Source organism: Helianthus annuus, chromosome 14, assembly GCF_002127325.2.
Source record: "Helianthus annuus cultivar XRQ/B chromosome 14, HanXRQr2.0-SUNRISE, whole genome shotgun sequence".
Taxonomy (NCBI): Eukaryota; Viridiplantae; Streptophyta; class Magnoliopsida; order Asterales; family Asteraceae; genus Helianthus; species Helianthus annuus.
This window is the reverse complement of record NC_035446.2, coordinates 121,438,309-121,461,330: the sequence shown is the minus strand read 5'-3', so window position 1 is coordinate 121,461,330 and position 23,022 is coordinate 121,438,309. Positions and strand designations below refer to the sequence as shown.

The following is a 23,022-nucleotide window of genomic DNA, read 5'->3' as shown; positions in this document are numbered from 1 at the left end:
GGAATGTTTATGAACCAAGAATTTCTCATGGCGACGACTGATTTCGGATTTGCGTAGGGTATCATAATAGTCGATGTTAATCTTTTCGATAGTCAGTATCTTTAAGTCTCACCCTAATTCTTCTATTCTTCTATTGATAAGGATAAATGTAGGCTTTAGTCTTTCTTTGGCGAGATGTGGAATGTTTTCTTCACTACGTGAAATGTGACCTACGACTACACTTTTTCAAAAACCTCCATGTCACACTTTCAAATAAATGTGCGGCTAAAGGTTATCAATGACATTTCGAAACCTTCTAGCCTACTTTTACCAACACATTTTATTTTTTCATTTGACTGTTGTATAACAATTAAAAAAATTTAGCCTTTTAGAATAACATGTGATATTTACTTAAAGTGTGGTCAAATGTGATCAATCGCCATGGTATTTATTTGATTTTATATTCATGTGACCAAAAACATACATTTCTGAAACCTTTAGCCACGCTTTCTCATAAAAATGTAACATTTTCTAGCCATGGCCGAAAAGTGAGGCCAAATGTTATATACGATCACGGTATTTGTTTTCAAGTGACCAATAACATATTTATTCAAAACATTTAGCCACACTTTAAGAAAAAAAAACTGTAACATTTATTAGTCACACTTAAAAAAACCATGACATTTATTAGCCACGCTAAAAAAGTGTAGCCAAATGTGATCTACGACCATAATATTTGTTTCATTTGACTTAAAAGAGATGTATTCGGAACATTTAGCCACACATTAAGAAAAAAACCACACTAATAAAGTGTGCCCAAAATGTTATTTACGACCACATTATATGTTGAATAGTGTGTCTAGGATTTAGTATATATGGCCACATATATTATTTTGTTTGACCAAAACTTAGACAACAGGCACACTTAAAATTATAAACATTTGTCACACCAGAGTCCCTTTGTGTATTTTATGTAACGAAATGTTAACAAATGTCATAGAAAAAATATGTGTTACCAAATATTAAACTTACCACATCTTTAAAAATTCTCTACAAAATATTTCAATTTAAAATTTAAAATTTTAACTCCTCCCAAAAATATTTCATTCTAAAACAACTTCCTCCCCCCTTCCCTAAAAAAAAATATTTCATCCTAAAACTTAAACCTTTCCCCAAAATATTTCATCAAAAACTTCTCTCTCAAATAATATTTTTATTTAAAAATTACATTATTTAATATTGAAAAACCAAAAATTTTTTACTACATATCTAAAAATTCAAACTATTATTAGATATATATATAGGAGAAGGTTTATTTGAGAAGAAAATTAAATTAATAAGAAAAAGAACAAAGGGTACAAATGTAAAACATTAAATAGTTTTTCTCTCACCTCATTTATTATTATCTTTGACTAATTAATTAGTCATAAACACTATCAACCTCCACACTTGAGTTTTTTCTTACACACATCAAAATTTATCCAACACGTTTTGAAATTTGTCCTATACATATTGAAATTTATGCTACACAGCTCGTAATTCATCCTACACATCTCCTAATTTATGCTACACTTTAAATTATATATTTTTCTTTTTTTTTGAAAAATATGTTTTTTTTAAAAAATAAGTTACAAATTTAATGTAGTTAGCTATTAAAAAAATCCGAACCCCTAGCCCAGTTGGTCCCATGTGGTAGGGTTGGGCCGGTTCCTCCTTGGAGGTCACCGGTTCGATCCACGGCTGCGGCGTTATGGGGGGAGGACGTCCCAATGATGGATCGTTCCTACCGAGGCATGGTGCGGTCCTGAGGGCAACCCGGTTTTCATCCAGCTGTTACCCCAGCGAGTCTCTCGTATGGGTGCAGTATGGTTTTCGAGCGAAGGTCAGTCAGAGCGGCAGCCGGGGCCCGATAGAACATCGCGTCTACGAAAGCTGGGCTGACGAGTAACCGTCCTAGACGGGGACCCGGTGACCAATGGTCCATGTACATATTGAAAGTCACCCTTCCAAAAAAAGCTATTAAAAAGGAAGACTACCAATTAATGATCTATCTAAGTTTACCAATATACCCTTACACCAATATTAAATGCAAAAATCAAATGAAGTAAAATGAATCATTCTTATTGGTTGACATTTCTTCTTAAAAAAAAATCTTCTCATTTGAACTCTCCACTATATATATATATATATATATATATATATATATATGGGTGGGGTTCGGCTACAAAGTTCATTTTTCCTACAAAGTGTACAAAGGCATAAAACACCACAATTTTAGCCATAAAACATACTCAAAACTCACAAATAACAGAGTGAAGATTACTAAAACACAATATCCAAACTTTAACAGTCCATAAAAACTTCAAACACACCATTGTAGAACTATGAATAAAAAACACAACATGATAATCAATATAAAACACACTAATGTTAGTCATTCAATAATCAAAGCCTTATCATTCAAAACACAACACAAAACCCACAAATATGACGTTTTAGTAATATTCACTTTATTATTTGTGGGTTTTGAGTGTGTTTTATGATTGACATGATGGTGTTTTATTACTTTTTACACTTTGTAGGAAAAATAGACTTTGTAGCCAACTCTCACCCATATATATATATATATATATATATATATATATATATATATATAGGGCTTGGCTATATAAGAAACTCTATCTTTTTAAGAAAACTATGCAAACCCATTGTCATCCATTGATTAGCTTTCATATAACTTGATCAATGGCTCTCATCATTTTGGTAAGAATTAGAATTAAAAGAAATCTTATAATACACATTAATGATGCTGGAAGGGCATTTTCGGTAGAAGAAAAACACTTTTTGGCATTGAAAATGACAAAACCCACTAGTATCATCATCTCTCTCCTCTTTCTTCTAGTCAAATCTTTCAATACACTATTATCTCTCTCCTCTTTCTTCATCATGTGAAAGAGAAAAGCTCCATGGTCTTCAATGGTGATCCTTCAATGGTGATCTTCATTTGAAGATAATTTCAGCATTATGTGGTCTGAAAAAATCACAAAGACACACGCACGAGTGTGTGTGTGAGAAGAACGATGCACAAGATGAATGTTTTTAGAGAGAGAAAGTTTCGATCTTCAAGTTCAGATCTACATCGTGTGAAAGAGAAAATGTTTGAAGATTGTTGTTTTAGAGAGAGAACGACGGCAGGATGAAGGTTTTTAGAGAGATGAATTTTTTGTTTTAGAGAGAGAAACAACAATCTTCATCATGTTCATCTATAACACCAAGAACACACATACAATTGTGTGAGAGAGAAGAAGTTTGAAGTATGTTGTTTTAGAGAGAGAACAAGACACACGCACGAGTGTGTGTGAGAGAAGAAGGTTTGAAGATCTTCTTCGTGTTCATCGGACGGTTATAGATCCGGTAAGTGTTCTTGAAATATCATTTCACACTTGATTTTGTGTTGAAATGGTTATTAATATGTTTTTGTGTGCTGAAAGTGTTTTAGTAATGGTTGTTAATATGATTTTGTATTTTAAATAAATCAAAAACTTTAGGATGAGATTTTGAACGGGTTTTTTTTTTGTTGGTTTGGTTTGCTTTTGATCTTAACAGTAGCTGTTTTTTGTTGGTTTGGGTTGCTTGTTTGGGTTTTTGATCTGAACAGTAAGTGTTTTTTTGTTTGGTTGCTTGATTCACAGACTCAGGCCCATAACATGTGTTAAGCCCCCTGTTAGAATGTTATATAACGTGTGTTGATTTACAGAAACAAACCCATAAAGATATTCAATTGACAAGCTGGATGGATGTAGGCGAAGTTAATGCTTGTTCTAGTAATGGTTAATGTTCATGTATTTTAAATAAATCCAAAACTTTAGGATGAGATTTTAAATGGGTTTTTTTGTTGGTTTGGTTGCTTGTTTGGGGCTTTTGATCTTAACAATAATTGTTTTTTTGTTGGGTTGCTTGATTTACAGAGACATACCCATAACATGTGTTAAGCACCTGTTAGAATGATATGTAACGTGTGTTGATTTACAGAAACAGATCCATAAAAGATATTCAATTGACCAGCTGGATGGATGTAGGCGACGTTAATGCGAGGAAATTGAATAAGTCACATCCTTTGGAAAAGAAGTCTTCATTCATTTATAACATGTGTTGGTGGTTCATGCTGTAACAGAACACCATGATGTAACCCGACTTGTATTCATGTATATGAAAGTGGTTTGCAAAACACCACGATGTGCATATACTGATCGTAACACGTGTACAAGTTAATATGGAACATACAAGTAAATATTGTAACACCGTATACCTGGGATAACATTTTGGAATGTATAACATGTGTTAAGCCTCTGTTATAATCTTTTTGTAACCTGACATGTATTCATGTATAAGCTAGTGGTTTACAAAACACCATGATGTGTATATACTGATCTAACATGTGTTACAATTTGTCTATTCGGAACATGTAATTGCTTAACATGTGACAAGGGTAAAAACAGTCGACGGGGGCGATGAGTTTAATGGTGAGCTTAGTTAATATCGTAATCTTGTTGTAACCCCACTTGTACAATATCGTAATCTTGTTGTAACCCCACTTGTATACATATGATAACATGTAAGCATCCATTATAACCCGACTTGTATTAATGGATATGAAAGTGGTTTGCAAAACACCATGATGTGCATATACTGATCGTAACACGTGTACAAGTTAATATGGAACATACAAGTAAATATTGTAACACCGTATACCTGGGATAACATGTGTTAAGCCTCTGTTATAATCTTGGTTTAACCCAATATGGTATCATGTATAAGCTAGTGGTTTCCAAAACACCATGATTTGTATATACATACTGTAACATGTGTAACGTGTGTTAAGCCTCTATTATAACGTGTGTTAAGACTTCCAGAATGGATACATAAACTCCAATAGTAACTTAATAACAACATAGTATACCTGATATAACGTGTGTTAAGCCTCTTTTATAACGTGTGTTAAGACTTCCAGAATGTGTTAAGTCCATACCGTTTTAACATCGTGTACTAGACAAAACAATAAGAGTCTCACATTACATATTACTAGTAAACGAAAATACATAGCACTAAGAAAATGATGTACCGGTAATTTTGGAATATATAATATGAAACGGGTCATTTGTTTTGCACATTTTGGAATGTATAACACGTGTTAAGCCTCTATTATAATCTTTTTGTAACCTAACATGTATTCATGTATACGCTAGTGGTTTACAAAACACCATGATGTGTATATACTGATCTAACATGTGTTACAATTTATCTGTTCGGAACATGTAATTTCTTAACATGTGACAAGGGTGAAAACAGTCGACGGGGGCGATGAGTTTAATGGTGAGCTTAGTTAATATCGTAATCTTGTTGTAACCCCACTTGTATACATATAATAACATGTAAGCATCCATTATAACCCGACTTGTATTCATGTATATGAAGGTGGTTTGCAAAACACCATGATGTGGGTGTGCGTATGCCAGGGAAGTTATAAAAATGTGTTTTCATGTCACACGTAACACGTGTTACGTTGTACATAGGTTTCATGTCACATGTAACACATGCATGTCCGAGAAGTTCAACCTATAACATGTGTTAGTTGTGTTGTGCTGTAACATAAACATGGTCATGATGCTTGAGCATCTGATCCACGTTTGACGAAACCAAACGGTCCCGAGAATTGGATCTTATTTCCCTTGAATCCATCACCGTCCTAATAACAAAAAGATAAGATAACCGTTAAGTCGTTAACCAGACATAAATATTAACACATTCATAACCAGAAGTTCAGACTATAACACGTGTTACATTGGTTGTGCTGTAAGACAAACTTGGCTTAGCTGTGAAACAGGAGTTCAGACTATAACACGTGTTACGTTGGTTGAGCTGTAAGTCAAACTTGGCTTTTCGTTTTTAAAAACAGATGTGCCGATTATTAGACGTCTAAAAATTAAAAAATCGGGCATGTGTTAAACACGTCATAACTATAATAATTTAAACTGTATGGCTATGTCTAATAGGATAAAGTGTAACATGTATTAGGGTATGACGATGTTCAAAATTGCAATCAGATCCACATTGTTTGAGAATTAAGCAAACCAACAAAAAACAATTACTGTTCAGAGATCAAAAGCCCTAAACAAGCAACCAAACCAAACACAAACTTTTTAACACAAAAATAAAAACCTACAAATTACATAAACATTCACCACTTTTTAGAACCATTTTAACAAAAAATCATGTTCCTCTCTAAAACAGCCATTACACAAAAAACTATTAGCAACTATTTTAACAAAAACATCAAGTGTGAAAATGATTTTTCAAAATAAAATACTCAAGAGATTGTTGTTTCTCTCTCTAAAGCAGCAACTTTCTCTCTCTAAAACACTAACCGGATCTAGAACCGTGCGATGAACACGATGAAGATCTTCCAACTTGCTTATATCTGTGTATTCTTGGTGTTCTTGATGAACATGATGAAGATTGTTGTTTCTCACTCTATAAATCAGCTTTCAACAAGCATGAGCACACCCGAGATGAAGATGACGACGTGAGATGAAGATGAACACACCCGAAATCAGCTTTCAACAAACAGAGATGAAGTTCATGGAGTTTTGCAAATGGGGGAAGCTAAAAGGTAAAGAAATGGAGTTTTGAAAGTACATCTAAATGTGAGGTGGGTAAAGATCGAAGTAAAGACCTTGTTTAGGAAGTTGAATGCTCCATAGTATATTAATGGTGGATCTAGTATTAAAGAACTTGTTTAGGAAGATGAAGATATTTTGAAAAAAAAAATTATTTGAAATACACTAAACGAAATGGAGGATGAAGGATGAGAATGATGTGATGGGTACATTAATGATGGTGTCAAATCATGTTGGTCAATAGATCTTTGGGGTGGGGTAGGCATATGTAAATTTACCATAGTGCCCTCAAAAGCAAAAAGGAGATGAAGTTGGGTGGGACATGTGGCCAAATGTAGGCCATGTGATGGGTTTTCAAGGTTTTCTAAAAATCTAAGGTTTCTTGTAGAGCATTACCCTATATATATATATATATATATATAGGGGAAGGTTCAAATGAAAACCACTAGTTATTGTGAAAACTAGAAAACCAACTAAAACCCACTAAAAAGGAGGGGGGGGGGGAAAGACTTTTAATGAAGGAGGGGTAAAATTGAAACAAAAAATATATAACTTTTCAAACATTTCCCATTTCTCCATACGTTATCATTTTAAAACAAAAATGGCACCATAAGATCACAAATTTTCTTATCTTTCATTCAAGTATATTCGAGCATATTTTTTATGACATAAAAAAAGATTTATGGTGTCGTCTTGTTTTCAATACTATTATTATAGTAGTGCACATGTGCAATATAACATGTACTACAATGTGCATTACATGCTTAAAATTAGCTTTTTTATTCTAGTTTAGCTTTTAGGGTTAGTTTTTTTGGAGGTTTAGGATTAGGATTAGGTTTTTGGGTGTGGGGGGGGGGGGGGGGGGGGGAGGGGGGTTTAGGTTTTTGGGGGGTGGGGGTGGGGGGGTTAGGTTTTTTTCGGGTTTATGTTTAGGGTTTAGTTTTAGGTTTTCGGGAGGGTGGGGGTGGGGGGTTTAGGTTTTTTTTTTTTTTTTTTTTTTTGGGGGGGGGGGGGTGGGGGGTTTAGGTTTTTGGGGGGTGTCGGTGGGGGGTGGGTTAAGTGGTTTAGGCTTTCCGTATTAGTGCACATGTGCAGTACAACCAATTTTTTTTTTTTTTTTTTTTTGAAATTTTTTTTCCATATATAAAAAGTAGCGATTTTTCTAAAAAAAATTGTAAAAAAAAAAAAATTTTTTGTATGTTTTTTAGGTTTTTTTAGGCTTTTTTAGTTAGTTTTCGAGTTTTCACAATAAAAGTGGTTTTCATTTGAACCATATATATATATATATAGGGTAAGGATCATTTCAGAACCATAAATATTTACAGAACTCGCAGAACTCCTAATAAACAATCTTTTTATTTATATATTTTTATGTTTAGGATAATTTTATCATTTATTATGTGTATTTTTATGATTACATACATGTTAAGAGTAATTATATCATTTTTTATATGTAATTTTATAATTACACATATGTAAACTAGTTTTTTTACATATATCTAACTAGTTATTACACATAAATATAATTTGGCTATTGAACATATGTAAACTACTTTTAACATGTATGTAATCATTAAAATATATATAATAGATGATAAAAAGATCCTAAATACAAAAAAATATATATAAAATGATTGTTTATTAGGAGTTCTGAAAGTTCTGCAATTATTTAGAGTTCTGAAATGAACCCAACCCTATATATATATATATATATATATATATATATAAGGAGCCGCTAAAATAAAAACCACCCCCAGTTGTAAGAACCGAGAGAACCACTCTACACCAATAAGATAATGACACGTATGCAGCATAATTTTAAAATATAAAGGGCAATTTAGTAATTTTCCCTATATGTCAAATCTCTCTCTATGTCTTTGTCTGTCTTTAAATGCTTTCTCTCTCTGTCAAATCTTAATCTGTTTCATCTCTCTCTCATCTCTTCAAAAACCAGAGATGTATCTCTCACACTCCTTCAAAACCTAACCGCCGAAGAAAACCATCACCGGCGCCCCCATTCGCCGCCCCCTTTCTTATCCCATCTCATTTCCCGTCCGGCGACATCAGCACCATCCCTTTCGCCACCACCATCGCCGAAGAAGCAGACTCCAACTCCGGTTAACAGCCCTCAAACCGCCGTGTCGTGGTGGTTGTGGGGTGGGGATTTTTCCGACAAGACAATAACCTCCCATACTAAGTCCGGTGAAGTTGTGCATAAGGAAACAAATCCAAAGCAAAAACCATTTCCGGTGAAGGTGCGTAAGATCTAACAAGCAGGAGAAGTTGGTGAACAAATTTCTGGCAAATTCGTTATCGGGAAGGCGATGTCATTCTCGGGAAGGCAGATTCCGGCGATGTGTTGGTGGCGGCAACGGCGGTGAGTTTGGTGGTATGGCAGCAGTGGTGGGTGACGGTGGAGGGTAGGTCCAACGGAGATGGGGGAGATGATTTGCATCTGGTGTATAGTGATTTTTTTGTGGGTTTGATCTGTTGTAAAAAATGGGGGTTTCTTGATTTTTTGTGGGTTTGAAGAGTGAACTATGTGGATTTGATCTGTTCTAAAAAATGGAGGTTTCTTGATTTTTATATGATTTTTTGTGTTTGGTATGGATTTGTAGGATTTTGGGTGTCTTTTTATGGTAGATTGAACAGTGAACTATGTGGGTTTTGATCTGCTGGATTTGGGGCGGTGATGATGCAAAAAAAAAAAAAAAAAAAACGTATATTTTGGTGACGACGGCGCGGTAAGGATGGTGGATGGTAGGTTTTTGAACCTGCAACCCCACTTTGCAGCCTTTGATTATCGGAAAATCTGAGCCAAACCCCGTTTTTTTCAAGAATCCACACATTGTTTTGATTTTTGTTGTTGGTTTTTTATATTTTTTTCCCAGTCGATAATGATAACAATCTATCGGAGACACCTACCGAGTTGCGATTTCTGGGTGCGTTCGTTTTGTGTAAAAAAGTTTTTGTAAAAAGAAAAAGTTAAAACCGTAAACTTTTTAACGTAAAACGTAAATTTTGTAACGTAAAACATAAAGTTTTTAAATAATATGTTAATGTATACATGTTAGTTACGCTTATACACGTTTTTAATGTACGCATATTAGTACTAGTACCGCATTATTTTTATACCCACTAATTGGCGTTTCCAATAAGGGTACTTTCGATTCCGTGTGATACCGGTATTTTATTCAATTTTACTTTCAAGTATCAGTACCGTATAATGCCCGACCAAACATTTTTTATACTGGTACGTTGGTACCGGTACCGAGCTCATCCCTAATCATATATGTGTTAATAGACCATACTGGGCGTTAATGGATCACAATAATAATAGATCATACATGTCTTAATGGACCATACTGGGCCTTAATAGATCACCATGGCTAATAGTAGACCATACATGTCTTAATGGGCTATGGTGGTCCTTAATGGATCAAAGTGGCGAATAGTAGATAAGACATTCATTAATGGACTAATTGGGCCTTAATAGATAACAATGGCCAATAGTGGATCATATATGTGTTAACGAAAGCTATATTGGGCCTCAATGGCCAATAGTAGATCATGCATGTCTTAATGGACCATATTATGTCTTAATGGATTAATGACCCATAGTAGATCATACATGTCTTAATGGTATGGTAGGCCTAAATGGATCACAATGGCCTATAGTGGGTCATATATGTCTTAACGAACCATATTGGCCTTAGTGAATCACAATGGCCAATAGTATATGATATATGTCTTAATTGACCATATATATCTTAATCGACCATATTGACAAATGTGAACAAATCGTCACACTTACAATAAATGCATGACTATATAATAGAAATAGACACACTTATAGTAAATTCTTGTTCCTATATAATAGAAACGACTACAGTTACAACATAATCATGTGGCACAAATAGGAATTGAACTTGAGTCTCTATTGGAAAACCCAAGCCTCCTACCACTAGACCATAAGTAGGGGATGTTAGCTATATTTCATGGTGTTGAAACTTGAAAGTTTAAAACAATTCATTAATGGATGTTTTTTCTTTAGTGTTGGATTGAATAATCATGTGCACATCAAGATTGTATCATACGTTTTTTTTTCTAAGAAACTAGAAGATTGACCCGTGCGCGTTGCGCCGCGGCCAAAGAAATTGACATGTTGCTGATCAAATTCACATTTACAATGTGTTAAAGATGTTTTGTCGGTTAAGCTTGTATTACTATCTTATACAAATAAGTAATTCACTAAAAGCTCAATACAATTAATGGTATCATAATTATTACGTTACATGACTTGTATCCATATAAACAAACTATCGTATTACTCCCCCGCATTGCGGTAGAGGCGTAAAACCGTGACAAATAGCAGCAATGCCACACTATAGCCAACGACCACCAACATTGAAGTTGGGGCGTCTTAACGTGGAGAAATTAGACCGACATATAAAACATAGAAAATAATAACTAACTCAATTTAGGACTCGCATGTTGTGACGAACTTACTAAACGGGAAAAAGTAGACGACGTAAATACACTGAACCACACACGTACGTTGCGCCATGTTAACTCGCAAACTTTAGAACGAAGCGTATAACAAAACCTAAAATCGTTGAACCACACACACATATGATGCCGTGTTAACTCGCAAAATTTAGAACTAAACGTAAAACTAAAACTTTTGCAAAATATGGAAAACATAGGGGTGCAAAATTGAAAGTAAAAAAGTTGTGAGGTTAAACTGGAAAAACTAAAAACTTTTTGGTTAAAACTACAAAATCAAGTAGTTTGGAGTGTAAAGTGAAATATCAATTTTTTTTTTTTGAAAAACCCCGAAAACATGGGGTACAACACCTCAATAAGGCTGTTCATGAGCCGATCCGATCTGAGCGAGGGTCTGCTCGTGCTCGGATTGAATTACAACTGATCTGATCCGATCGGATCAAATTTGCAAAACCGAGCACAAAAGTGATGCTCGTGCTCGGACTGAATTTGAATCGAGCGGATCGTTTTCGCTCGGTTTTCTCAGCACCGAAATTAAAACATGTGTAGCAGCACAAAAAAAACTGAAATCAAGATTATTACAGGCTCCATTCAACAAAAACAAATCCTAACTTAATTAAACATGTCCAACACCTTGCTAACAAAAGCAATAAATAACTAAAATCCTGATCCTAAAAATGTTCTTAACAATATCAAGAAGCACAAAAATGGATCCTAAAAATCAAACATGAGAAGCAGCGAGGTATGTGGTAGGAGGTAGGAGATTGTACGTCTGCTAATTTGAAGTAGCCGGCGAGGTAAGAGATTGTACTGTATCCGTATAAGTTGAACTTGAGCAGCAGCGAGGTATGTGGCATGAGGTATGTAATAGGAGATTAGGTGCTGATTTGAATGTTTAGGATTTAGGGTTAGGTTTTGGTATTGAGTTGGGCTAGTATGTTTCTTGGGTTTTTAATTTTTCTTGGGCTACTTATCTATATAACTATATATGTATATATATATATATCTATAAAATCTATAATATATATATATATATTAATTATTTCATAAAAATATTCGAGCAAAACCGAGCGATCGACGAGCGAGCGGACCTTTACTCATGCTTGGCTCGTTTTCAAATCGAACCGAGCCGAACGGCTCATTTACAAACTGAGCGGGAATTGAACGAGCATTTTTCGAGCGATCCTCGATCGTCGATCCTTGATCGTCGAGCAGTTTGGACAGCCCTACACCTCAATGCCTTAACTTGTTGCTAGTTTATATTATGTAAATAGGCATTTATATAATATATTAGTGGATGTTGTTACGTTGTTACTTATATGTTCTCTTACAAATAATTCGGTTTAAAAAGATCTGGTTATAAATTATAGATCGACTCGTTTTCTCCATTTTTATACTTAGGCTATAGGGTGTGAGGGTCATGGTTAGGACATGATTTGCCACCTAGGAACATGAATGGAAGGCTACACCACCCTCTTGATTGATCCACCATGGTTTGCATGGATTAAACCCTCACAACCATGGTCCTCCTTTCCATTTTTTAACAAATTATTTCTTTTTTCTTTACACAAAAATAAATTAAAATAAATAAGAGGCTAGTGGTTTGGGTCATGACCATACCCTTAGGATAGTGGTTATAGATGGTGAATTAGAAGTGGATTACATGACACGACCGTGAAAAGTCATGGTGGTCATAAAAATTATGACCACACCCAATAGCCTTACCCTTGATTCTTTTACCATTGATTCTTTTAATCATTATCTCATCTAAATATAGAGTTTTAACCATCCCAATAATATTTGTCTTTTAGATAATATTACGTTCTCGTTTTGGGTGCTTGAATAGTCGTGGTATGAATATTAGTTGCCGTACGTCTTTGAATGACATTAGTTTTTAGTCTTCTTCAAACAGCAAGATTCAAACATGCTTCCAAATTTAGCATTGATCAGTGGAAAAGATTTTATTATTTTTTTTGAAGAAGAACTTCATTAAAACAAAAACGACACCCTCAAAAACGAGGGGCCAAACAACACCACCGAGCCTACATAATTACAAATTTACACCAATCGCTCCACTCAATATCTTTACATTTACTCCTATTTTTAAACCATAAAAAACCAAGCGCCTTGACTTCATTAATAATCTCCTCAATTCTAACCTCCTTATTTTCGAACCTCGCTTTATTTCTAGCTTTCCAGATACACCAAACTCCAATCCTAGTAACACCTTTGAAAGCTTCCTTTTGAGCCCCTTTCAAACCCACGAACTCATGGATCAAAGCAACATCTTTAAAGCCAACATAACAAGACGAAAAGATGTGAAAGACCGAATCCTCACCATCATTGCATAACACACATGACGCGTCTTGAACCTCAATGTTTCTTCTTCTCAGATTATCAACCGTAGCAATTTTGTTCAATTCGGCTCTCCACATAAAAATATTTATCTTATCCGGCAGCCACTTACAACCTTCGGTCGGAACCTGTGAAAGAGGATTCTGCTGCCCGGTGGAGTTCAGCAACTTCTTAACAGCCTACACACTGAAGGACTTGTCATCAGCTCCGATCCATTCCCATGTATCCAAACGATCATCTAGCGACACTTGAAGCAACCTGCTGCAAAGGTCAACCAACTCGTTAACTTCCGCCTGAGCCCGAGATATTCCTGCTCCAAGCCCAAACAAAGCCCGAGACCACACCAACACACCCACCGCCCTCAGATTGATCCGATCCGCAACTTTGCATCTCTTTTCTTTCTCCAATCTGAACAACTCCGGATATTTCGATTTGAGTGGCTCGTTACACAACCACGGGTCCAGCCAAAAAGCCGTGTTTTTACCATTTCCGACCTTACTTTTGAAAAAGCATCTTAACGGGATCCCGTCGACTGACGTTTTCGACAGGACGTTGGCTATATTGCACCAAACCCCTCCCATCGAAGCTCTAGCCGGGATGTAATTCCAGCTAAGCTTAGTATTGTGGATAGCCTCCACGACCTTAACCCAAAGTTTGTTACTTTCTACCTTGAGCCTCCAACCCCATTTAGAAAGCAGCGAAACGTTAATGTTCCTTAGTTTATTTAGACCCAAACCTCCTTGAGCCTTAGGCCGAGCAACCGAGTTCCAAGCCACCCAATGCAATTTTTCGAACGAAAATATCACATTCATAGTCAATTATAAATATCTATTAAATTATTATTATTATTATTATTATTATTATTATTATTATTTTATTATTATTATTATTATTATCATCATCATCATCATTATTATTATTATTATTATTATTATTATTATTATTATTATTATTATTATTATTATTATTATTATTATTATTATTATTATTATTATTATTATTATTATTATTATTATTATTATTATTATTATTATTATAAACGTGAGTTGATTCCACACAAATCCCACTTGTACAGTTTAAGGTTCAATCTTAAAACAAAATGGGAACTTAATATCTCACTGATTTAGTCAATGTCGGATGTATTGCTCGAGAATTGTATAAATAAATCTAAAACCAAAGGCAGGCCGAACCACGCATTATCCATCATTCGCAGCGATGGCAACCACCGAGGACGACCATAAGCAGCTTCATGTGGCAATGCTCCCATGGCTTGCTTTTGGTCACATCATCCCTTTCCTCGAACTCTCGAAATTTATAGCCCAAAAGGGTCACAAAGTCTCGTTTCTTTCGACCACTAGAAACATCCAACGTCTCCCCACCCTCCCTTCCCATCTCTCGCCACTCATAAGTCTTGTTAAACTCACTCTTCCACATGTTCAAGAGCTTCCCCAGAATGCCGAGGCCACCATGGACCTGCGCACAGGTGACACTCATGATCACCTCAAGAGAGCTTTTGACGGTCTTCAACCAGAGGTCACTCGGTTTCTCAAGGAAGAGTCTCCAGACTGGATTATTTATGATTTTGCTCCCTACTGGTTGCCGTCCGTAGCAGCTGGCCTTGGAATCTTGCGAGCCTTCTTCTCGATTTTCAACGCATGGTTCATCGCTTTTCTGGGAGGGTCGCCCGAGGGCTTGATTAACAGTTCTGATACGGCTGAGGATTTCTTGACACTGCGGAAGTGGATTCCCTTTCCAAGCAAACTATGCATGAGGAAACATGAGGCTATTTCGTTTGTGGGCCACTTTTCTGGGAATGGTTCAGGGGTTTCAGATGCATATCGTATAGGGATGGTTTTGAAGGGATCTGATTGTATGTTTATTAGACATAGCTATGAATTCGAACCCCAATGGCTTACCCTTTTAGAGAAGCTACATCAACTACCGGTGGTTCCTGTGGGATTAGTGCCACCTGAAACACCAACCAACATTGGAAGTGAGAAAAACGAGACGTGGGTGCCAATCAAGAAGTGGCTCGATGGTCAACAAAAAGGTCATGTTGTGTACGTAGCATTAGGAAGTGAGGTTATGGTGAGTAAAACTGAGATGGCTGAGTGTTAAAAGATCATGTTGTGATGTAAATGGTTCATTCATTCGGGCTTTATTCATTATATTGGGCTTATCAACAGGCTTATTTTTTCTGGACTTATGTGTTGTTAAGTGGTTCAGGTTGTTGCAACAACTTGAGGGGCCTTGATGTAATATCTGGAGGACTGCGATCGTCGTTATTATTCTTCATGGAATGAAGTGTAACTTTGTTGCTTTGGGAGTATAAAACGGAGGAAATATCTAGATCTCAGTAGTTGTAACCATTGTTTACTTTCTCAATCTCTCTCTGTATTTTTAGGGTTTGTACGTTGCTGTACTTGGTGATTTTCTCTCTGGTGTTGAGAGATTGGTGCAGTGTCTTGGTAGATGATCATCAGTGGATGATCATCAGTCTGTGTTGTATTTCTGTATCGTTCTGTATCAGTTCAGATCTTACATTTGTAAGATCAGTTTTGGGAGATTGGGGGGTAATATTTTTGGGTTGGTTTAATAAGAGTTTTGTCATTCGTTTTGTCGCTATTTCATTGTTTGTTATTTGTTGTTTGTGATACAATCATCTCCATACCAGTGTTGTTAACATGGTATCAGAGCTATCGAGCTCCTGTTGATGAGTTGATTGTTCATCCGCTGCATCTTGATTTTGAGTTTTCTGATTGTGGTTGTTTTTTGTTGTGTTTAGGGTTTCTGTGCTCGGAAACTTCTGCTGATAATAGATCTGGGGTTTCTTTGGCAAGATCTGTTAAAACCCTAGCTTAGGGTTGTGTGGTTATAAACAGATCTGAGTAGATCTGTTCTGTTCTTGGTGATATTGGACGAAACCCTAGCTTGGATCTGTTGGTTGATTGGCCTGCCTGTTGTTGATCAAGACTTCTGTGTTGGTCTCTGAATCCTTAGAAGATTCAGGGCAAACTAACCAGGAGAGTCTTCTTGTGGTCTTCTTTTTACCAGATCCAGTAGTTCTCGAAAACTACAGATCTGGTGTTTGACGAAGGTTTAGCACCCACTGTAAGATCGTTCTTATCTCTTTTGTTATTGTTTTTGTTGGTTGGATTAGTTGAAGTCGGGGTAGTGAGGACCGGCACCTTATTTGTTCTGTTGTTATTGGTTGTCTAGGGTAGAGTGGCTCCTGAGTAAAGGCTTGTCCAGGCACCTTTGAGTGATGAACCTGGAATCTGGTCCCTGACTCAGTTTCGCCTTAGTGTTTGTGATTTTTTGGTTCTTTGTGTGTTTCTTGTTGTTTACTTGCTGTAGTCTGTTTGTATATTTGGTGTCTTATTTTTGTTGTCATTATGCCTCCTGAAAGTGCTCCTAGTACTTCTCAGACTTTGATTGGTAAACTGGATATAGGAGATCCGTTGTACTTACATCCTAGTGACTCCAGTAGTTTAACCATTGTTAGTGTTAAACTCAAAGGTACTGAGAATTATGCTGTGTGGTCTAGTGCCATGAAATTGGCTTTAGAAGCTAAAAACAAGTATGGGTTTATAGATGGTAAGGTGGAAAAGTCTAAGGATGATGAAATATTGGCAGCTCAATGGGATAGGTGCAATTCTGTTGTGCTTACTTGGTTATTGAATTCTATTTCAGAAGAACTGTTTCTTGGTCAAGTTTTTTCTAAATTAGCTTCTGAAGTTTGGACTGATTTAAAAGAGTCTTTTGATAAGATTGATGGTTCTGTTGTCTATGATCTGTATAAAAAGATAAACTGTATTGCACAAAATGGTAGTACTGTTGCTGAATATTATAACAGGTTGACAACAATGTGGAAGCAGTTTGATGCAATGCTTCAACTGCCTTCATGTTCTTGTCAAGCTGCTAAGGATTATAATGATTTTTCTGCTCTTATAAAATTAATGCAGTTTCTCATGGGGCTTGATGATGTGTATCAGCCTGTGAGAACCAATATTTTGACAAGAGAATCATTTCCATCAGTTAAAGTAGCTTTCTCTATTGTTTCTAGAGAGGAGTCACATAGACTCTCAAGTAGTGGGTCTAAGAGTCAAAGTGTTTCTTATGTTGCTAGATCTAGTCAACCTAATCAAAGTTCATCTAGGAGAAACTTTAGGGGTTCTAACTCTGTGTTGAAATGCACTCATTGTAATATGATGGGTCATACTGTTGATCGATGTTTTGAGATAATTGGATACCCTCCTGGTATGAAAAAGAGATCTGTAGGTCAGTCAGGTAGAAACAATGTGAATAGTAGGTCAAACCAATCTGCTGCTCCTTCTAGTTCTGTTGCATCTGCTCTTCCTTTTACTTCTGAGCAGATTACTAAGTTGATGAGTTTAATTGGTGAAAAGTCAGAAGGAGAGCAGCAGAAGTCTAACATGGCAGGTGAGTCTGGTTATGTGAATAGTTTTGTTAGCTGTTCTAGTATTGTTAATTTTGAACATGGTTATAGATGGGTTGTTGATTCGGGGGCAAATCAGCATATGGTAAATACTGATAAGGATATGATTAACTGTGTTGATGTTTCTGAATGTGGTTTAAAAGTTGGTCATCCAAATGGAACTAGTGTAAATGTTATAAAGATTGGTGAATTAAAACTGATTAATAATGTTGTTTTAAAAGATGTTTTCTTTGTTCCTGGTTATAGTGTCAATCTGCTTTCTGTGCATAAGTTAGCAAAAGACAATAATATTGCTGTGTTGTTTAATGAAAGTAATTGTATGTTACAGGATTTGAAATCAAAGAAAGTCCTGGTGATTGGTAACCAGGATAACGGGCTGTATTTTGTGGGTAGACATGGTAATAGTGTAAATTTGTGTTATAATAGTGTTGCTAAATCTAATGTGTGGCACAGTAGGTTAGGCCACCCTTCTGATCAAGTTCTGGCTGTGTTGAAAGATAAGCTTGAAATTAAAACTGTTGAGCATGATCCATGTGAAATTTGTCATAAATCAAAGCAAGTTAGAGTTCCATTTCCGTTGAGTGACCATAAGTCTAAGGGCATTGGTGATTTAGTGCACTTAGACTTATGGGGTCCTTATAGGGTTACAAGCTATGAAGGATACAAGTATTTTTTAACTATAGTTGATGACTATACTAGATCTGTTTGGTGTTACCTTCTTAGAAATAAAATGGAGGTTTTCGAAAATTTAAAAGATTTTTATGAGCTTGTCTTAACTCAGTTTAAAACTAAAGTGAGAGTGTTCGTAGTGATAATGGAACTGAATTTGTGAATAATCAGATGAACGTTTTTATGAAACAAAAAGGTATTTTGCATCAAACCTCCTGTTCATATACACCACAGCAAAATGGTGTAGTTGAACGTAAACATAGACATCTTTTAAACATAGCCAGGGCGTTGATGTTTCAGGGTGGGCTACCACTGAGGTTTTGGAGTGATTGTGTGCTAACTGCTGTGTATTTAATTAACAGGCTACCGTCATCTGTGTTAGGTGGAAAGAGTCCTTATGAGTTAATGTTTGGTTTTGAACCCTCCTTGTCTCATTTGAGGTCTTTTGGGTGTTTATGCTTCAGTACTGTGTTGAATGAGACTGATAAGTTTGCTTATCATGCTGATAAGTGTGTTTTAATTGGATATTCTGGTGTAAAAAAAGGATATAAACTATGGAGTTTAGATGAGAAAAAAATCTTTTTTTCTAGAGATGTAAAATTTTATGAGCATGTTTTTCCTTTCAAGTCTAAACTCCTTAGTGATAATGTAATCAAGGCTGATGTTGATAAAAGTTTGAATCATGTAAATTTTTTTAACTTGTACGAAGCATATTCTACTAAAGTTCCTCAACCTCCCAATGATGAAGAGGGTTTAGACAGATCATGACATTGTCAGTGATGATCAGCAGCCGATTCCCTCTACATCTGCCACTCCTGGACCTATTGATTTAGATCATAGTGTAGAGTCTAGTGTAGAAAGTAGTAATAGAGTGGAGTCCGGCGTGGCAGAGGACACTGCTGTGTCAGATGTTGAGATCGACCCATCTGAGGGAAATTTTACAAATCTTAGAAGGTCGTCTAGGTCTACTTCTGTTCCTAAACATTTTCAAGACTTTGTGCTTAATAGTTCTGTAAAGTATGATATAAATAAAGTGGTTAATTACTCATGTTTGACTGAAGAGTCTGTTTGTTTTATTAGTAATCTGAATAAGTCTATTGAACCAAACAGTTTTAATGAAGCTTCAAAAGACCCTAAGTGGGTTGAAGCTATGAACTTGGAAATGGAAGCTTTACTTAGAAACCAAACCTGGACTGTTGTTGATTTACCAGCTAATAGAAAACCTATAGGATGCAAATGGGTTTTTAAAATAAAATATAAGGCTAATGGGGAAATAGAAAGGTACAAAGCCAGGTTGGTTGCAAAGGGTTATAACCAACGGGAAGGCTTGGACTTTGGGGAAACTTTTTCTCCAGTTGTGAAAATGGTAACTGTTAGGTGTATAATAAGTCTGGCCATTCAAAATGGCTGGACATTGTATCAACTTGATGTTAATAACGCTTTCTTGTATGGGTCTATATCTGAGGATGTGTATATGAGTCTTCCTGAGGGTTATTACTCAAAAGGTGATAAAAAAGTGTGTAAACTAGTTAAATCCTTGTATGGGCTGAAACAGGCCCCTAGGAAGTGGAATGAGAAGTTGACTGATGTTTTAATTAATGTTGGATTTGTTCAAAGTCAATGTGATCATTCGTTGTATGTGTTGAACAGAAGTTCTGTTTTTGTAGCCTTGTTAGTGTATGTAGATGACATGACATAGTCATAACAGGGAACAGTCTTTCAGAGATCAATAGAATAAAATGTCTTTTAAGCGAAAGTTTTCAAATAAAGGACTTGGGGGTTCTAAAGTATTTTCTGGGCTTAGAAGTTGTCTATAATAAAACTGGTATTTGCTTGAATCAGCGTAAGTATTGTTTGGATCTTTTGTCCGAGTTTGGTTATCTTGGTTGTAAACCGGTAAATACCCCTATTGAGCTGAGTCATGTGGTTAATAGTAAACTGAGTAGTGATAAGGAAGAGTTGGTTGATGTTACAAATTATCAAAAATTAATAGGGAAACTTATCTACTTGTCATTAACCCGACCTGATATATGCTATGCTGTTCAGTTTCTTAGTCAATATATGCATAAACCATGTGTGTCTCATCTCAAAGTTGCCTTAAGGCTGTTGAGATATCTTAAATTATGTCCTGGACAAGGGTTGTCGTTCAGGAAAAGTGATAGTTTTGATATTACGTGCTTTGCTGACTCTGATTGGGGTAAGTGTCTTAACACTAGAAAATCCATCACTGGGTATTGTATTTTTCTGGGTCAAGATTTGATTTCCTGGAAAAGTAAGAAGCAGACTGTGTCCAGGTCATCTGGAGAGGCTGAATACAGGGCTATGTGTTCAGCTACTTGTGAGGTTGTTTGGATTGTAAATCTGTTGAGTGAACTTGGTGTTAATTGTAAAGTTCCTGTTAGGCTGTATTGTGATAGCAGTGCTGCTATATCCATTGCTGCTAATCCAGTTTTCCATGAGAGAACAAAACATTTTGAACTGGATCTATATTTTCTCAGGGAAAAGATAAGTTCAGGTTTTATCCAAACTGTGAAAGTTGACTCTGGAAGTCAACTTGCAGACATTTTTACAAAAGGTTTGAGTGCAGGTATGCATGAGGTTTTTTGTAAAAAGTTGGGTCTTGTGAATTTGTTTAAAGCCGTTTGAATGAAGGGGGGATGTTAAAAGATCATGTTGTGATGTAAATGGTTCATTCATTCGGGCTTTATTCATTATATTGGGCTTATAATATTGGGCTTATCAACAGGCTTATTTTTTCTGGACTTATGTGTTGTTAAGTGGTTCAGGTTGTTGCAACAACTTGAGGGGCCTTGATGTAATATCTGGAGGACTGCGATCGTCGTTATTATTCTTCATGGACTGAAGTGTAACTTTGTTGCTTTGGGAGTATAAAACGGAGGAAATATCTAGATCTCAGTAGTTGTAACCATTGTTTACTTTCTCAATCTCTCTCTGTATTTTTAGGGTTTGTACGTTGCTGTACTTGGTGATTTTCTCTCTGGTGTTGAGAGATTGGTGCAGTGTCTTGGTAGATGATCATCAGTGGATGATCATCAGTCTGTGTTGTATTTCTGTATCGTTCTGTATCAGTTCAGATCTTACATTTGTAAGATCAGTTTTGGGAGATTGGGGGGTAATATTTTTGGGTTGGTTTAATAAGAGTTTTGTCATTCGTTTTGACGCTATTTCATTGTTTGTTATTTGTTGTTTGTGATACAATCATCTCCATACCAGTGTTGTTAACACTGAGTTAGCTTTGGGTCTCGAGCTCTCCGGGTTGCCATTCTTTTGGGCTCTCAGAAAACCGGTAGGTTCCACAGAGTTAAACTTGCCAGATGGATTCTTGGAACGAACTCGTGACCGTGGTGTTGTGTGGACAAGTTGGGTACCTCAGTTACAAATACTGAACCATGAGTCAGTGGGTGGTTTCCTGACTCACTGTGGTTGGGGTTCAATTGTGGAAGGGTTAATGTCCGGTCACCCTCTTATAATGCTACCGTTTTTGGTGGACCAAGGTCTGAATGCTCGAATACTGGTGGACAAACAGGTGGGAATCGAGGTACCAAGAAATGAGGAAGATGGCTCCTTCACCAAGGAGTCGGTGGCCAGATCAGTGTCAGTTGTAGTCGACGATGAAGGGAAGATCTGCAAGGCGAATGCGTTGGAGGTGAGTCAAATATTCGGGGACACCAAGCGGGAAAAAACATATATAAACCACTTCATAGACTATTTGGAAAAGAAGAGGAGTGTGGTTTCTATCAATGATGAAACTTAAAGCATATGGAGTACGTGAGTTGTTGGGTTTGTTTACATTATCAACTGTTGTATGGACTAGTTCAAGTATTTTGATTTTCATGTACGAATAACCAGTTTGTTATGTTAAATCGCAGTGTGTTTTGTAAATTTTTGTGCTCTTTTCAATTATATATCTTTCTGTCTTTAGATCAGATCATATGTAATGATAAAATGACAATGAAAGTGTATCATATGTATTTGATCAGTTAGATATTTCTCTGTCTTTACGCCATATGTAATGATGAAGTGATACTGTGATAGTGAAATTAAGTGAATCGACAACATGCTTTTATCACTGAACTCGAACTAACTAAACATACATAGGTAGCATGCTATAAATTAAAACTTTTAATCCATCTTACTAATTATTTTAAACAACTAGTTTTAAATAATTATTATTTTTAAACACTTTTATATTTAAAAAAACATAATTATTATATTAATGCATTAATAAAAACTAGTCATCGTAATGTCATTAACCCTTCAAACATGCTCACCAAATCAATATGAAGGTTGTAATGCGTTTCTCGATTGCAATCGCCTCAAACTTTGCTTCTTTCTCTTCCTTGCTAATCTCTACAA

At 35.9% G+C, this 23,022-nt stretch overlaps 2 protein-coding genes across 2 annotated transcripts; one reads left to right on the top strand and one right to left on the bottom strand.

Annotated features, from left to right (window-relative positions):
• Positions 1 to 13,151: 13,151 nt before the first annotated feature.
• Positions 13,152 to 13,597, bottom strand: LOC110907284. Its single transcript, XM_022152285.1, has 2 exons — positions 13,282 to 13,597; positions 13,152 to 13,204 (listed from the first exon to the last, which is right to left on the bottom strand). Exons 1-2 carry the CDS (start codon positions 13,595 to 13,597, stop codon positions 13,152 to 13,154), a joined length of 369 nt encoding a protein of 122 aa, XP_022007977.1.
• Positions 13,598 to 14,689: 1,092 nt separating this feature from the next.
• Positions 14,690 to 22,526, top strand: LOC110909238 (UDP-glycosyltransferase 91D2). The gene is made up of 2 exons (XM_022154275.2): positions 14,690 to 15,628; positions 21,880 to 22,526. Exons 1-2 carry the CDS (start codon positions 14,733 to 14,735, stop codon positions 22,418 to 22,420), a joined length of 1,437 nt encoding a protein of 478 aa, XP_022009967.1. The 5' UTR covers positions 14,690 to 14,732; the 3' UTR covers positions 22,421 to 22,526.
• The last annotated feature ends 496 nt before the right edge of the window (positions 22,527 to 23,022 follow it).

Bases quoted from the DNA above. Each gene is read 5' to 3' on its own strand.
- LOC110907284 (XM_022152285.1), bottom strand. From the start codon at position 13,597: ATGTGGAGAGCCGAATTGAACAAAATTGCTACGGTTGATAATCTGAGA. The intron at 13,205-13,281 runs GTTTTTTATGGT...GTAATTATGTAG, and splicing joins TAATGAAGTCAAGGCGCTTG to GCTCGGTGGTGTTGTTTGGC.
- LOC110909238 (XM_022154275.2), top strand. From the start codon at position 14,733: ATGGCAACCACCGAGGACGACCATAAGCAGCTTCATGTGGCAATGCTC. The intron at 15,629-21,879 runs GTGTTAAAAGAT...TCTCCATACCAG, and splicing joins AGTAAAACTGAGATGGCTGA to TGTTGTTAACACTGAGTTAG.